Source organism: Leptopilina boulardi, unplaced genomic scaffold (genome assembly GCF_019393585.1).
Source record: "Leptopilina boulardi isolate dan_hultmark-lab unplaced genomic scaffold, ZJU_Lbou_2.1 LbouV2_216, whole genome shotgun sequence".
Taxonomy (NCBI): domain Eukaryota; kingdom Metazoa; phylum Arthropoda; class Insecta; order Hymenoptera; family Figitidae; genus Leptopilina; species Leptopilina boulardi.
Window position 1 is genome coordinate 4,390,497 of NW_026137770.1, and position 18,730 is coordinate 4,409,226.

At 29.8% G+C, this 18,730-nt stretch overlaps 1 protein-coding gene across 1 annotated transcript; it reads right to left on the minus strand.

Moving 5' to 3' along the window:
- Nucleotides 1-806: 806 nt before the first annotated feature.
- Nucleotides 807-16,758, minus strand: LOC127279424 (ras-related protein Rap-2a). The gene is made up of 2 exons (XM_051301771.1): nt 16,064-16,758; nt 807-6,498 (listed from the first exon to the last, which is right to left on the minus strand). The coding sequence occupies exons 1-2, from the start codon at nt 16,334-16,336 to the stop codon at nt 6,226-6,228; spliced, it is 546 nt and encodes a 181-aa protein (XP_051157728.1). The 5' UTR covers nt 16,337-16,758; the 3' UTR covers nt 807-6,225.
- Nucleotides 16,759-18,730: the final 1,972 nt, after the last annotated feature.

Here is an 18,730-nt window from a genome sequence, read left to right on the forward strand (position 1 = left end):
TTGATAATTGGTCTACTTAAATAGTAGTTAACTCTTAAAAAAAAAAAAAACTAAAACTTATTTACAAGCAATTGAAACTTGAAGATTTTATCATATTCTTGTTTTACTTTCTTGAATGTGCTGCGTCTTGCTTGTTTTATTTTTTTTTTTAATATTACACGTAAATAATGATTTATAAACAATATATGTAGGATACACCAGCACTATTATTTAAATATTTCATTCGCAAATATTCTTGTAAAATAAAAGTCATTTAAATTCTCAAATAATCAATTTGAATTAATCATCCTTACAACTCATGCTAAATAATAATATTGTTATAATATGCATTTCCAATCACATTAAAATCCTCCACTCTGTATATATATATTTAATATATATATATATATACTCAAATCTTATAGTCTAATGCACATGTTTACTGTCAATAATAAACGACTGTCATCCTTTCATTATATTCAATTTGACGTTATAACTATTTACAAAATTTTCACGTTGTAAAAAATATAACATTTAATACACAATTTAATATGCAGGTAGTACTGAAAGGCCGATATATATCTAATTCTTGGTGTTTTCCAAATAATTATTCTAATTCAAATTCTTTGATCCCCTGACTTTGTCATTTCTACACAGAAAAATGGTAAGAAAAATTTATCAAAAAATTTAATATTGTAAAAAAACAGAACACAGACTTTATACAGTCAGTCAGATATTAACTGCGACAATGGACTTTACAAGCAGTTTATGTATGAGAACGCTCATATTTTTATGGCCTCGCGTTTAGTAGAGAAGTTTATTTATTAAAAAAAAAAATTTAGTTTTAAATGTAAAAATAGTGTTTTCATATATTCAACTTTTAATAATAAAAATTTCCTTTTTTTTGAAGAAAAATGAATTAAATTTAACATGCAAACTATTATTTAATCAAACTGGTCCATACAGTGATATGCTAGTTCTTACACTTGTGGTAAAATAAATTTTTTCTTTGTTGCAGATAATTTCAAGTAAATGTGACCTTTTTAATTATTCATTTTTTATTTCATGACCAAATAAATTATTAATATTGCATTTGAAAAAATTGTTTTTAATGAACTGAAATTTCTCACAAAAAGAAATACATTAATGACATCAATTATTATTGAAATTCTTCCTGATAATCAGAAACAATTAAAAATTTTTTTTTGAAGATCATTGAGAAATTTAATCGACAAAATTTGTTTCTGAGTCAAAAAATTTTCAATTCTGTTCTTCAATTTCGAATCAATTCTATTGGCATAAAAACGGATATTATATTTCACAATTTTTAATTTTACTATTTATGGTACAATGTTACACTAAAAAATTCTGAACTCTATTGTAAAAGCTATAATAATTAAATCAATTGCAATATTTATGAGAAAATAATTCTATTTTCATTTTTCAAGTAATTATAGAAATATAACTTTCATATAATACACAATTGAAATTCAAATTGTAATAGAAAAAATCCAAATTATTTAATTTATTTATTTATGAATATAAATATACGGTGTATGAGTTGAAAAAAAAATTTTGTCGACAAATAAAAAAATTTACTTTCACATTTTCTTATGTTTCCAAAGTTTTCATCTAATTGTTGAGATTTACTTTTATAAGTAGCTTGAAGTTTCACCTATTTATGTCTCCTACCATCTATAAAACTTTTTCTAGTAAAACATTTTACTACTTAAGCGACAAAGGATGAAGAAAAGTTGACTTTAGATTCATCTAGATTGATAAATACCACAGATACCATTTTAAGTATGACGTTAAAAAGAAGAGTCTAATCGATTTGACAACGAACAAAAATACACTTACTAAGGAGTTTACTACTTACCCTCATAGTTAGTTAAAAAAAACAAACTAGTTAATTTTTAACACACACAGATATGGAAAATAATGTAAATTTCTTTAAATTGTTTACATAATACTGTATATTTTAGAATTCTTAAAATATGGGGTAAAATTGAGAATATTGGTCCAATTTGAGAAAATTTTTTTTTTTGAAATTGGTTAAATTTTGCTATATCGAAAGATTTTTAGTGTAGAATTGTACATTTTTTCTCTATGTACAAAACATTTATTTGTAATAATTATCTAATGATCTAATAAGAGAAAATTTGTTATAATTATTATATAATGGATAACAATAACTAATCATTAATTAAAATTAAATTGTTTAAAAAATCCCTTTTTTTTCTTCTACACTCAAAATAAAGGCATATATAGAAATTTTTTTAACTGGGACAAAGATTTATGTCTCCCTTCACTCCTTTTCAATACACACTGAAAAAATTTTGGCGCCGCAGATATCTCAAATGAAAAAATTTCATTACAATCAGTTTTTATATGAGTGAAATTAACTGAATATAGAAATTTTTCCTTTGGGACAGCTGCTGCACCAAAATTTTTTCAATGCAGATACATACACTGGAAAGTTATTGTAAATTAATTGAGAAATATCACAAATCCTAAACACTGGAAATCAAAAATTAGCAAAGAAACAAAGTTTGAGATTATATATAGTACTCGATAATTTAACCGCGCCCATCACGTCAGGTATTTGACATAACCACAAAAAACCTCAAAATTCGTCCTTAAAATTTTAAAATTTGGATCTATTAGTCTTACTGTAATTACTTTATGTTTTTGGGGACGCTAAAGCCAAATTTGAGGTCTATTTAACCTCATCACGTCAGGCTTTTGAAATGAACTCAAAAATCACAAAATTTGACTTTAAAATTTTGAAATAAAAAAATTCTGATTTATAAGTCTTATCATGTTTACTTTATGTTTTTGGTGTCGCTAAAACCAAATCTGAAGTCTACTTAACCCCATCACGTTAGACTTTTAACATAACCTCGAAAAAATCCCAACATTTGATTTTTTTAAATGTTTTTTTTTGTTATGTCAAAAGCCTGACGTGATAGGGTTAAATAGACTTCAGATTCAGCTTCAGCGATCCCAAAAACATAAAGTAGACATGGTAAGACTTATACATAGATCCGAATTTTTAGGTTTTTTGAGGTTATGTCAAATACCTGACGTTATAAACTGACTTCTGATTTGGTTTCAGTAACCCCAAAAACAGAAAGTAGTCATAGTTTGACCTCGAGCTCAGAACATGAATTTTTTTTATGCCTGTGTAATTAAAGTTTATTATTGTATATTATTGATAAGCATTACTATAAAAAAAAAGTCTATTAGAATGTAGCGCATTATAAATATTTTGATTTTAGAGAGGAAAGAAAAAAGTTTAATTTAAAATTGTCACCGTAATTATGTAAAGATAAAAAGGTGGAAATAGTATAAAATTGTTTTATCCAAATAGTACTTTCTAGAAAGATTTTTTTTCTTTCTGCTGTTTTTTTTGGGGGGAGGGTAAAGTCCTCAGAGGATTATTTTACAAAAATTAGAGTTTATATCAGAAACGCGGTTTATGTTTTATGCAATAGCTAGCAACTTTTTCTATACAATTATTCAGTACTCCTTCACTGAAAAAAAGATGTGCTGCAACGCCCTCTTTTTTTTCAGTTTTTGGTATCATCAGAAAAAAATTAATTTTGTTAGAAAATTATTCAATTCATATTCACGGTCACTTGTTTGTATAAACATTTTTTTCACTAGTGTAAAATTAGCTATTCACTATCCGTCCTACCGAATAATGGAGAGGCTTTTAATTCTTTAAATACCTTTTTTTCGAAACTTTATTTTTTTTTCTTTTTTCTTAATGGGCAAACTTCTAACTCAGACAACTCTCATTGACTTAAAATTTGATCAAAAATTAAATTTTCTATACCAAAGTATGTAGGATCTTTTCGATATGTTGTAACCTCTTTTAATGGTTATAAAAAAAAAATTATTGGAAGATTTTTCTTTAAAAAAATTTTTTCTTATGTTTTCATTAATTGTGCGTCATTTTTACAAGAAAAAAAACTCCACCCCTTAATGCTCATGATAGTTCCTTGTGCAAAAATCATATCAATATAAATGATTCTATTTACTACAAAAATTATATTGTTTAAATCTACTCTACAGCTTATTTGTACAGTATAGAATCAATAATCTTATGAATATCCATTTTTTATATTAATTAGAATTTTACATTTATATACTACACAAATAATAATAAAATTTTCCTATAAATCGGTGGTTTATCAAATGATATTGTATGTCTTCTCTCCATATATTCCCAAAAAATTTCACTACCCTGGCAGTATTAAATTAATTTTAACTATTCTTCCTTGCAAAAAAAAAACTTACAAAATAATTAATATTCTTGCATAAAAAGTGCAAAGTGATTAAAATTTTTTTTTATATAAATTTCTTCAATTTTAATCAAGACCTTGTAATTCTGACAATAATGATAAAAAAAAATCTTTTTCTTTGTTTAAAGGAATTAAGACTTTTAATGTGTCTAATAATAAAACTCAACAATTAAAACATACTTTTTACATTTACTGCAATAATAATGTACATAAAAATGAGAGTAATATCTCAGACGTGTAAAATAAGATAAAACCATACCATACCAAAATATTATAAATTTCAATAAACAATGTATGCAAATCGTTTTTTGTTCTAATATTAGAATTTGAGAACACTTGCCCTGATAAATATATTTACAAATTTTCGAGCTACATTGAAATAAGAAAATAGTGAAATATCATCAATGTTAATTAATCATTTGACTCAAATTTTTATTGTTCTGCTTTCTAAAATTTTTTCCTTATAGTTATTATCTTCATTTACACACAGACATACACATTAACATTCATACTCATAATAACATTTTTACACAAGTATTAATCTTAATAAAAAAAAAAAAAAAAGAAATGAAATATTTTGTCGCATGTTCGAATTTTTAAGTATATAAATTCATAAATGCAGATATAATAATATTTGTGTATCTGCATATGCAAGGAAGAAAGTATATAAACAAATGAAATTTATTTATTAAACCTATTTCTAAATTTAACAAACATTTTAAACTCCATTAAAAGTTAGAGTTAAAAATTTTAATAATTTGAAGTTTATTACTCTCTTCGTTAAAACTTTACTTTTAACGATGAAAATATCGCATTCGGCCTTCCAATACAATTGCATAAAAAACAGTATTTAATATTTTCATATTATTGCACAAGATTGACTGAAAGGTTACATGCAATAATAGAACTTTTTATTATATTATTGTCCCCTAAATTTTCCTCAATAGCAAATTTGGTGGTTACCATAAAAATTAATTTGGTTCTGTACATAATTCAATTTATTATTTAATCTTCTTTTTTCTATCATGATATACTGATTTCTAAATTGTTCTATACATTGTATGTATTTTCAGTCGGTTAGGCGTATTACTCTTTTTTTTAGTATTTTTAATTTGTGCTTTAATTACAGTTTTATTACATTAATATAATTTTATTAAAAATTGATATAAAAGCAGGTAATCAATTCTGATTATATAAAACATTTTGTTGGCGGAGGAAATTTTATTATTTCACACACACAAAAAAAAAATTAAAGAGAATGAAAAATCTCAATTTTGAATTTAAACAAAAAACAATTGATAATACTTTTAAAAGTGTAATTTTTAAAGAGACTTACACACAACTTTTGCATGCTGTTAAACATTTTTAAATTTGTAGTTTGTATTTAAATACACAAAACAAACTATCTAAACAGCTCAGAATAAAAATGGAATATTCTTGAAACTAAATTTTCTTATTAATATAAAGTAAAAATCTAATCATATGGAGTTTGGTTTAGCCATTACCAGTAAATAACTAGTAACGCAGGACTTTTTTTTGTAACCATCTACAAAATCCACGTCCATCCTCCTCCATGCATTGGTCCTGTTCCGCAGATTTAGCTTACCATTTAATCGTCTACTTTTATTGCTATATATTACAGTAATATTACACATAATACTATCTATGTATATTAAAATATGTTCACGATTAGTGTCGTTTTTTCGATAGAAAATGAAAACTCACGAGTCTCTCTCTAATAGTCTTTTTTTGTTTGTTGAGCTTTCCGTATGTTATAAATTATTCTTATAAGATTTGCGAGTTCACAGCACGACCCCGTTGACCCTGAAGGAGGAAGCGGGGAAGATGAAAGAAAAAGAAGTTCATAGGACAACTAAAGTTGCTCCTATTTATCTAGTGTCATTCAGTCTGCCCGATGTGAAATTTTGATTAAGTATTAAAGAACACTGCAACAGCAGTAACTCTTCTTTTCTTTTTCAGGACTGAAGTTCATTTCCCGTACAATTTCAGCGAACATCTCATTGACGTTAGTACGATTTTTAGCAGATGCCTCTACGAATGGACAGCCCCAAATCTGTGCTAAAGCTGTTCCTTCAGCTGAATCAACTTCACGTTGATGCTCTAGATCAAGTTTGTTAGCTACCAGAAGAACTGGCACTCTTTCTGTTCCTTTTACACGGGTTATCAACTCTTTCATAGCTTTAATATCCTGAAAAATAGAGAAAGCAATTTTAGTTGTTATTTTATTTTTATTAATTTTCTTAAATTAAAAATAAAAAAAACATTTTAAAGTTTATTAGTTTTAGAAGTAGAAACTAGGAACGTAAACCAGTAACGTTACTTAGTTACAAAAAATTATGAACGTAAACAAATAGCGATTATACTGTTTCGAAAACTTTTGGACTGAATCCCAAACAGTTTTAGAATACTTAATCAAATTTCATCCTGGATTCGCATTCGTAGACTTTTAGGACTCGATACAAAAATCCTAGTACTTAATATTTAAATTTTAATATAGAATTCTGAAAATCAATTATTCGCCTTAAAATATCTATAGTGTTACTATTTCTGAAAATTCGTTTTTTCTCCGTGTTGGTGCCCTGAACATGAATCTGAAGTCTGATTTGCTCCATCACATCAAGAATTGTTTTCTAACCTCAAATCTTACAAATTTCAAGCCGTTTTAACCTCTGAAACGTCTGAGAATTTTAATTAATTTCTTTTGACATAAATTTTGTCAAAATCAGAGACGTGTTTTGAGATATTTAAAAGTTTAACCTTCAAACTAAATTTTTTATAGATACTAATTAAATATTTTAAAACAAATTTTTTTTACAATAATAAAGTTTATCCATTTTTGCGATCGTCAGTGTTAAAACAATATTTATTTCAATAATTTACTTTTAAATGAATATAATTTAAAACATACAATTGAAAGAATTCAAAAATGTGATTTTAATATTACTCTTTACATAATTTTAATTATATTTGTCATTTTTAGGTTATGTTGTTTTTCAAGTAAAATTCAATATCGTGGTTTTGACGATGCTGACAATTCGCTCGTTCATTTTTGACGAAATGTTTAACTGTTATGACGAAAAAATTCTCAGATATAGTTGTACTTTTTTCCGTGTACTATTGTACTTTCCTTTCCTTAATTGAAACAGAAGTCAATTATTGGAATTTCACTTCTCATTCGATAACGAAACAAAAGTTAACATGATACTCTGTTTTGATTCAGTTTGTGAAATGAAATTATAAAATGTCACTTCTAATAGGGTGGGCAGAAGTGTAAATTTAAAAAGTATACATGGGGCACTATTCCTGAACTGTCGATACTCAAAAAATAGGGACGCATTAAGGTTGCAAACAAGATAATTTTCACAGCGTCAATTGTGAAATAATAGAAACTCAAATTTATTAGAATTTTATAAAGAAAACTTTACGTTAAAACTGAATTTTCATATTGGAAATTTTTTATTTAAATAAATTCTTATTTCACAAAATTTCTATTTATCCGAACTTTTATATAATAAATTGTGTAGTTCATCGAACTTTCATTCAAAACAATTTCCATTTCACAGAATTTATATTTTCCAAAATTTTCATAAAAAATAATTTTAATATAACAGAATTAATTGTTCATTAAGCTAATCGAATATTTACATAACAGCACCGTTCGACAATATTCAACTTTTTTTGACGTTTTGCTAGATCAAATCGTTTGTGGTTTTTAGAGGTGAAAACAACCCCTAGATGAAAAGTGACAAGATATCTTTTAAACAAGGAGGGGGTCCTTTATGTTTATTTCATAAACATTATGCTTCCTGATTGTGTGAAGCAAAAAATTCGCTTCCTCGTGAAGGAAGCAATGAATTTGTCCAATTCAATTGATTGATTTAAAAAATTTCGAGTTAAAAATGTTTTAAATTAATTAAATTTTTTGAAAAATAAAGAAAATTTTAATTAATTTTGAGTGTAACATAAACTTTATATACATAAGAATCGATTCGTTTTAATGCAAGGAATACAATTATTTTATTCATCAACTTGAATTTAAAAAAAACACAAAATTTTTTAGCTAAAATATGAATTTTCGATTATTCAATTTTTATTAATTCTCTAAATCAAATCTATACTTTATAGATACCAACCAATTCGTTTCAATGCAGGGAATAAAATTATTTCATATATAAACATGAATTTAAATAAACACATCATTTTTTAGCTAAAATGAGAATTTTTGATTTTTTAACTTTCATTAATTCTTTAAATTTCAATCAAATCTATACTTTATATATATCAATCGATTCATCTTGACATAAAGAAGACGATTAAATTATATATTACCTTAAATTTTTCGATTTAAAAATTTTTTCAATTAAAAAAAAATTTTTGGAAAAAAGACGATAAATTTTTTTTTTTGGGGTATTTTTAAAAATCCTCTCGTCATTTTTGAGAGATTAATGTGTTAAATAAGCCTACCAAATTTTACCCAAATCCAATAAAACCTGTTAAAGATATCGTGTTCACAAAAACTATCTACACACACACACATACATATACATACATCCGGACAATTGATCAGGATCTCATGTAACATGTTTCTATATAGAGGAAAATTTGTTTTCACCATTTTTAAAAATTTTATAAACGAAAGGACTACATAGCTTCCTCCACGAGGAAGCAAAATTATTAATATTTTATAAAACTTGGTATCTGAGAGTTTTCGGGGTCGCTGATGACGAATCTGATATCAGATTTTGAAAATTCATGTTTTATAAAAAATTAATAACTTTTTAAATTTTTGACGTAGGGTTGTTCGCTACCAAGAGTCTTGTAAATTCTTCGTAGACCTTGTAGTGGTGGAGGGGCTTTTCACTAAAGGACTTCCAAAAACTAAGATGTAAAGTAGGGAGAAATATATATTATATATATATATATATATATATATATATATGGAAAGCAAAGGATTGAATAAGGATGTTTACGGTGCAGGGGAGGGATACCATATTGCCGGCGCTGCTGGAAGTGCGCAAGTTGGCTTCCCAGCGTCAAAATACAATAGCAACAGTGCTGCAGCATTGGACACCTTGGGTGCTGCAGCATTCAATGCCACAAGGAGGATGGACCATGGGGGCACCCAGTTTCTTAAGATTCCCCTGGTCCGTTTGAAAAGAATTGAAGAAGAACGCGAGAAGTGTTTAAAGCTTAGGCAGGAGGAAGTTCAGTGTCTTCAGAGGATCGAAGAGGAGATCGCCAAGATGTTAAAGTCACGCGAAGTCCAGAAGAATGACAACATGACTATTACAGACGGAATTAAGACTTTTCAGAATCTTGTCAGTGAGGCGAAGACAAAGCTCGCCCTAGCAGATAATGTAGATAGCAACCTTGGTGGCGCTATAGGCGATTCGGAGGTGAACCAAGATGAGCGAAACAGGAATGGAGAGAGTATCCATGAGAAGCAGCTTCGGCACGCAGTCATAGAGATGCAGAAATACAGAAAAAGCTCTGGCAGTCAGCAATATTAGCACAAGGCTTGTGCAAATATTGCACAGCTTGTGTGAGTTTTGCTCGAAAGCTATGAAAAATGAGCATGGATTTCTTGCAATTTACGCAAGGTTGTGTCTGTGCTATTTTCGAAGGGACTACTTATGCGCTATTAGTAATAGATTTCTCTCCGTGTAAGCAAACCAGTAAGAAGAAAGCGACAAGTGGATCTCCAATGGTGATCTGAGTCGTAATGAACAAACTTCGGAGGGAAGTGAATCAGGACGTCAGCCACACGCAGGTTGTGAGCCCAAGGTCTACTAGGAGGAGAAAGATCTCCTGATTAAAATCGGAGGAGACTCCAATATGGAGGCATTTACCACTGAGGTCACTAAAGTGGTTGCAAGCATGGGGGAAGTTGCAGACCGTGGATCGACAGATCACACTGGAGATCGGCGACCAGGATTGCCTTACCCAGAAAGAAGAGGCCCAACAAAAGTTGGCGGAAGTGTCCAGAAGCCAAGAAACAGGAAAGTGACGGTTCTAGGATCCAACCGACGAGGAATGAAGCTCGCAGTTGTAGTCACCGACCTGGAGGAGGCGGGCAGGTTGGAGAAAGTGGGACGCATAAGGATTGGCTTTATGTGTTGCCCAATCAAAAGAAGGGTGACGGTCGTTCGGTGTTACCGGTGTCTGGCGTACGGACACATAGGAAGAGTTTGTAAGGCAGCGGACATATCGACTGCATGCTTCAAGTGCAATGAAGTCAATCATAAATTTGTAAACTGCAGTAGAAGCCCAATCTGCTCTCCCACGAAACATGAATAAATAGACCAGAAAGATCGGCAACGGCAAGGGTCACGATATGAAGATCCCAGGGACCTTTATAGTGGTAGTAGTGTTCATGAGGGCAATCTATGCGGGCCCCTACGTTGGCCCTCATGTATCTTGCCATATGTGAGTGCGGTTTTTTCAAGAAAATGTAAATATATTTTAATTAAAAACGTGTTTTTCGTTGTTCTGAATCATTGTAAACATGAATTTTTTGGTGATAAAAAAATATTTGACTTTTGGACTTAGAAAATTTTGCTAAATGATCATGTGGGTGATCCTTGCGGGGCCCCTACGTTGGCACTCAAGGACTCGCCATATGGATCAGCCCTCATGTGCCCCCGCCGGGGGCCCCGAAGTCTTGGGGGGCAAGATCGTGGCTTTTGCCACACGGGTAATTAAAAAATATAATGAAATAGGTTGCTTAATTGGCAAACTGCTAAGGCTACAGTTTCAGATTGTATTAAATCCTAACCATCCTTCAACACAATTTATTATACGAATCATAAACAAATTAATTAAACGTCGTTTATATAAATATTATTTTAATTAAAATTTACACGAAAAACATTATGTTTTTACATATGCTACTTAATGAAAGATTAATATTTATCAATTTTTTCAAAATTTAAATAAATAATGATAGTTTTAATAGATATTAGAAACGCTTAGTAAATAAATTAAAAATATTGGATTAACAGTGTTCCGTAATGGCAAACAGTGGTTGTCTTTTAAAAATAAGGTACATTTAATTTCAAAAATATTATTCTCCCAATTCGGACAGAAATGGCAAAATCGGATAAAATACCAGTTATCCTGAGTTTGTGTACTTCCAATTGGCTCCAAGAAATTAAAAATTTATTCACATAAAAATCGACAGGAAGTAAAATAGGAAGCGAGTATAAACATTTGCGTAGTACTGAAATTTACCGTCTGGGCAGTACCTGACGGCTACAAAAAATTTCTTGTGCGTAAATAAAAGTACAACATTTCAGCATAACTTGTATTTAACTCTTTAGGCCCATTTCGAATATTTTTGCAAATTCTTCTGTACACGGAGAGAAATAGATGGTAAGTATTTATGGTCTTAAGATGGTAAAAAGTAGATGTTATCCGGTACTATCATTATGCTACTCGGTACTATCAAAGATGTTACAAAAAGTATGGTTATGTTACCCACCACAATCAAGATGTTACTCCGTACAATCTGGATAGTAACTGATAGAATCTAGATTGCTGTCCGTATATATAAGATCAAATATGGTACCTGGTACTATCTAGTTAGTACCCCGTACCATCTATTTCTCTCCGTGTATATATTTTCAGGTATGAATAAGTCAAAAAAGAAGTTAATCGGGTCCAAATTAAAAAAAATTAATTCTTTTTTTTAAAAAAATACATATTCCATGTTTTTCTACAAAGAACGAGAAAAAATATATTTAAACGAATTTATAAGGTCTTATGTAACTTTCACGTGGAATCGCCCAGGTATAACCCCAGCAGAATTCAGTTATCTTTAATTAGCTGCAGTTTAAAAAATCTTGTTTTGAGAAAGACGTGTTTAAAGATTTTGAAACCTTTTTATATTAAAAATTTGTATTTTATTTTAATTCACGCAAATCATAAACATCTTTTGGTTTTGATTTATAAAATTAAAAATGACGGTTCAAATATGTCAGACAATTTACAAAAAAAAAATGATCGGATTTGATTAATTCTTATCACTCAGCACACACGACACCGGTGAGTTCAAGACCCAGTAGAAACGAAAATATTTTTCGGATCGCAAATTCACTTCACTTACATATTCTACACATATATAGCTTTCAAAAAATGCAGAATAGATTTTTTGAAACCCCACAATCAGAGCCTCCCTTTAAAGTAGGGACAGCTTGAAGTAAACTGCTTAAACAGTTACTTACTTAAGGGCATGTCAAAGTTGTGTCAATTTTAACATTGAATTACCATGAGAAAACTGGAATGACTTTTACATGCCCTTAAATTCAAGTCAGTGCAGAACATTCGTGAATAGATTCGTCAATGAAAAGATTGGGTTTATGAATGTTCTGCGCAGACTCGAATTTAAGTAAGTAGCTATTTAATATTATAAATTAGAGTATTTAGAAGACTTTTTCACTGTGTAAATAAATTTAATTCTCCCAGAGGTTAAATACAGTAGATATATTCTGCGTCTGCGCAGAATGTTTGTATACAGCTATATACAACTTCTGCGCTGACTCAGAATATATCTACTGCGACTTTATAACGTCTTAGAGGTTTAAATTAATCCACAAGGTGAAAAGGGCCTTTTACTTGCAAAATTGTATAGCCCTGGTTAGTTTTCCCTCAGTGGGGATTAGGTGTGCAAAAGTCTTAAGGAGCCATTCATTAATTACGTAAGGGTCCTTAGAGGGAGGGGGGTTTATAAAATCTCTACATGGTCTTACATCGGGGAGTGATGTAAAATGTACTTTTGCCAAGTATTTTCCATTTGTATTGTTGTAATTAATTTTTTAATTACATTAATATTGTTAAAAACTTACGTAAGAAGAGGGAGGGAGGTCCGAAAAATCTTATGTATCCTTACATGGGGATAGGGGGGGAGTCAAAATTAGCCAAAATCGTCCTTACGTAATTAATGAATGGGCCCTAACCCTTGTAAGGCGCTAGTCAGTTTTTTCTGACCAAGACCCTTATTAAAGATGAGGAAAACTGACGAGGTAAGTATAAATTATTCTAAAATAGGTCCCAAGTATATATTCTAAATTTTGACGGATTTTCGTTTCGTTCACCGAACAGAATCAAAAGTACACTCTACTTTCGTTTCATTCACCAAACGGAATCAAAAGTAGATTCTATTTTCATTTCGCTCATATGGAAAAAAATGATATGTTCGGGACATCCATATTTATGAATATGGAAGGAACATCAATTTTCTATGGATATGCCAACCATATAGATCTGGATGTGTCAATTAAAAAAATGTATGTGGTAGCAATACACTGAGAAAAATATGGTATTGAATCAACAGCATTTTTACCAAAGGTATAAAAATTATTGATTCAAAAGCATATGCTATAAAATTTGTAAAATATTTTATAGATTCTATAGCATATGCTTTTGAATCAATAATTTTTATACCTTTGGCAGAAATGCTATAGATTCAATAGCATATTTTTCTAAGTGTATAATATTGATATCCCATATTTATCAATATATATGGCTGCTCCAACCATTCCTTTCTTTCGGTGGATCAAACGAAATGAAAACTAAATTGACTTTTGATTTTGATATTCTGATCAGAAACAAAAAAAAGGTGTTCTTGAATTTTGTTTTCATTCCGTGAAGGTCCCTAGTTTAAGACTAAAATTTATAGAATTTTTCATTCAAAAAAAATATTTTTTTAAGAATCCTTGACCGCATAAACGGTGTGAATTTCAGCAACGATAATTTTACAGAGAGTCTACTATGTTTATTTTTCTTCAAATTCCCAATCTTAATAAGTTACATTTAATGTAATAATTAATTTATTTAAACCATTAAACGTATGTCCCTCCTCTGGTACATTATATCCTTTATGCATTTTTTTACACAGAATGAATTTTATTAAAATTCCGGATGACAGTAACTGCCTTTTTTCAATTGATAGTACAACCGGAAAATTATTTTTTACATTATCAAAGATTCTGCTAGTCGTAACATCAACTTCGTTTTTTAAAAGCATTTTTGGACTTCTGTAGTCGTAAAGCAACAAGTTATGTTAGAACTTGAATTTGAAAATTTTGTTCACAAACAAGCAGTAATTTCAAAGAATTAATTAAAAAAAAGCTTTTAAATAATTACATTATATAATAAAATAATATGTATGCAAAAAAAAATTTCAAAATCAAATCTTCAAACTTTAAGATCTATTATTTGGCTGAAATTCTGAATGTTCAAACGAACAAAATCATTTTTTTGGTCTATAATTTTTTTAAAATTACTACTGCAATGAAAAATAAACAAATACATTAAACATTTATTTATTTAGTTTTAGAAACAAAAAATTAATATTTTATAACAAAATTAAAACGTAATAAAGTAGTAAACAAATTTTTTGTTCATTTGAACATTCATAACTTGCAGAACATGATCTATTAACATCTTTAGGCAGGCAATTTGAAAATAATCATTTATTCTTTATATATTACCAATATATGAGTTCTTAAAGTTTGTTTGAAAATATTAACTTACCTAATGTATATTTATCTGTTTCAAATATAACAATCTTACATGTTCTTCACAAATTCAATACACTGAAAAAAGATTTATTTGATTCAAATAATCGGTTATTTGACTATTATTAAATAAATATTTATTTGTATTAAATTAATTATTATTTGAATAAATTAAATGGTATTTGTTTCATATACAGAAATTATTGGTTCAAATACAATTTATATAATTCAAATAAAAATTATTTGGTTCAAGTAAATATTTATTTTATAATAGTCTTGTGACCAAATATTTGTATCAAATCAATTTTTTTTCAATGTACTAAATTAGTTGTTATGAAAATAATACGGATCACAGTGCACTTTTCTTCAATTTTAGGTAAAAAAAAGGTTATTTTTCTATGTTAAAAAGGGGATCTTCAAAATAAAAATAATGTATAACTTTTTTTAGCTATTTTAAACAAAATTTAGTTATTTAAAAAATATTTAAGTTCATTTCAACAAATTCATGGAATGAAGAAATAATTTTGAATAAATTAAATAATTTATTGAATAAACAAAGTGTGTGAAGATTTCTTTGAAAAAAATGTGGATTAAGTAAAAAAAAGGAGGGGGGTCAACTGTGATTCTTGAAATAATTGCTTATATCATATAAAAAACAAACCTGAAATAAAAACAAGCAATAAAATTGATTTTAATTACTATTTTCAAGAGTAACTGTAAAATAATAATGTTTTGTCTCGCAAATTTATCACGTAGAGTAAAACTGAATTTCAACTTACAAGCAAAATACCTTTTAAACACTTATCGAAAATTAACAAAAAATCAAATTAAAACAAACCTCAGAATTTTATATTTAAATAATAGAGGTACTTAATAAAAAAAAATTCAGTAAAATAATAATTAAGTTGAATATTTTATATATCGTAAAAATCTAATAGAACAAAGTTTCTTATTCTTTGCCTTAAGATATACATGATATATAATTAAAGAAGAGAATAAAAATAGCTGTTGCTAAAAATAAGAAATTTGAATTAATCAAAGGGTTTAAAAGTAATAAAATTGTTGACGAAATTAAATAAATTTTTTCCTACATGCTTGTTAATTAATAGTAAAGACACGCAAGAAAAGTAGCCAATATATATACATACATATATAATTATTCTATCAGATTGAAAGTATGGAAAAATGTTAGGAACAATAAAAGTATTAATTTGAAGTAGACTATAATTATGATACCTGAAAAGTTTGATGATTAGTGAGACTATAGACAACAACGAAGCCCTGGCCGTTTTTGATGTAGAGGTCGCGCATACTAGCAAATTGCTCGGTGCCGGCGGTATCCAGGATTTCGAGAACGCACGGCGAATTATCAACCTCGATCTCTTTCCTATAGAAGTCTTCGATGGTCGGATCGTATTTTTCCATGAAACAACCTGACACGAATTGAACCGTCAGAGCACTTTTGCCCACCCCGCCCGATCCTAGCACTACGACCTTGAACTCTCTCATTTCTCAGGCCGAGGCTCAGATCTTCAACCAGACTCAATCGTCAAGAGCAATGAGTCAGAATGATTAGACTGATCACGAGAATCGCGATCACTATCACTTCCTCAACTATCTGGACACTTTGACACTTTGTTGTTGTTCAAGTCCTTTGGCTTCCTGTAGTTCAAATTCCTGCCTTGACAAGGACAGACAGCTTGTCCATTTAACACAATAAATCTTAAACAACACAAACCATACAGATTCAACCACACGAACAAAGGCATCAATGGAAAAATAAATCTTACTAAATTTACACCACACAAAAAGAATTCTTGCACCGATGAGAAGACATGACACCACCGATAACACACTGCACAATTCCATTGATACCCCACTCACTGCTATTCACTAATTTTCTATTCTCTTCTCTTTCATTACACATTTCAATCAACTATTTCTTTCTCTCTCTTTCTCTTGTAATATGTGAATGTAATATGCATTGATTAAAAGAAATAGACTACTGAACTCTTTGGAAATCAGCGTTACAGAAGTGAGAGAGAGAGAGAAAGAGTAGTCAAATGTACTCTGTCTGACTTATGTGAGACTTTAAGCTGCTTCTACAACAACTTTTTTTTCGTTGGTTGGTACTCGGAAGGTATGCTCTAAAAATCTCAATTCGGAAACGGCTTTGTGCTTAAAGGTGCTTTTATACCTCTAGTATTTTGGTCAAGCAATCGGCTGGATTGAATTTTCACGGAGAGTCACTAAATTTGATTGGCTCTAAAAAAATTCAATTTTCACGGTGAAAATCTAATATTTGTCAGAGCAAATCAAATTAAGTGATACAACTGTAAAAATCCAATCCAGCCGATTGCTTGACCAAAATACTGGAGGTATAAAAGCACCTTAAGACTTCGCTAAGGCCGTTTCCGAATTGGAATTTTTAGCGCACTTTTGATAAAGTGTATACTCGTGAAGTATACACTTTATTAAAAATGTACTAAAAATCTTAATTCGGAAACGGCCTTATCCATCTTTGTCCTTCTCTCTTGTGGAAAGAAGATAGAGTAGACTTTTCGACACGTAGCCACCTATCGGCAGGATTCACCGCGAGACCCCGCCTCACCATATAGGCAGAGAAGAGATTCCGGACCAGTATTGGGATTAGGCCTAAGCAGAATGAAATCTCTAATCGTAAATCTTAAGCTTTTACATGAGAGTCCTACTTTGGACAACCATTTTCCTTTTTCGTCTTTCTTTAATGAACACGATAGAAAGAGAAATAAAAACCAAAATGTCTGAAGAAGTAGGTAAAAGTCACTAGACCGCCAATCCCAATATACGGTTGCTTTACATTGTCCCCACTCGCCATTTGTCATAATTCTCGTCAACTACCGCACGCTGCTCTAGTGAAAATTTTGTAACTTTCTAATAACATTTTATTTTAACAATAAGGCTGCAGTCCCATGGCAGCGTTTTGCGTTGCGTTTTGTCACTAGACCCTGAGTGTAAACATAGCAAACATATATCTGCATCTCTTTTACACTCATGGTCTACTGACAAAACGCAAAACGCTGCCATGGGACTGCAGCCTAAAGTTGCTAATTTTTTTTACTAGAGCAGGGTGCGGTAGTCGATGAGAATTATTACAAATGGCGAGTGGGGATAATAGAAACCAACCATACGACCGTGCTGTAAAGTCACTAAATTTTCACTAGAGCAGGTTGCGGTAGTTGTAACAAATGTCGAGTAGGGACAATGACAGCCTTCCATAAACAACCTTTTAAGGCCTTTTTCCAATTGGATCCTAATTTTTAAAGGTGCAGTCACATAGAATAGATTAGCTGAATAGATTTCAGCCAATTAGGCGATTAAAAAATCCCCTGTAATCGCATGATTGGCTGTAATCTATTCTGCTAATGTGCTCTATGTGACTGTACATTTACGTTTTGTTACTAGACCATAAGAGAAAAAGAAATACTCTTCTATTCCATTTTAGACGAATCCAGCAAACGGTAACGTAAATTCTTGTGTGAGCACCTTTATGCTGAGTCTACATTCAAGGCCTTTCTTCAATATGTTCCTAAATGTTTGCGTTGCATGATTGACGTGTTGGTACGCAAGCGCAGTGACGTCATCAAAGCATTGATACCAATTGCGAACAAAAAGTTTGCTTTATGTTCCTCTTATCCATGTTTTCCAACTTTACAATTTTTAATGCAAATGTTTTTCGATGGCATTTAATAATAGTTTTAATTATTTAATATTTATAATTAAAAAATTCAGTGTCTTAAAATCATAAACCAAACTTTTTGTTCGCGATTGGTATCAATGCTTTGATGACGTCACTGCGCTTGCGAACCAACGCGTCAATCACGCAACGCAAACATTTAGGAACATATTGGAAAAAGGCCTTCA

Excerpts from the sequence above, each read along its gene's own strand:
- LOC127279424 (XM_051301771.1), bottom strand. The coding sequence starts at position 16,336 with ATGAGAGAGTTCAAGGTCGTAGTGCTAGGATCGGGCGGGGTGGGCAAA. Across the intron at positions 6,499-16,063 it reads CTAATCATCAAACTTTTCAG|GATATTAAAGCTATGAAAGA; the intron begins GTATCATAATTA and ends TCTATTTTTCAG.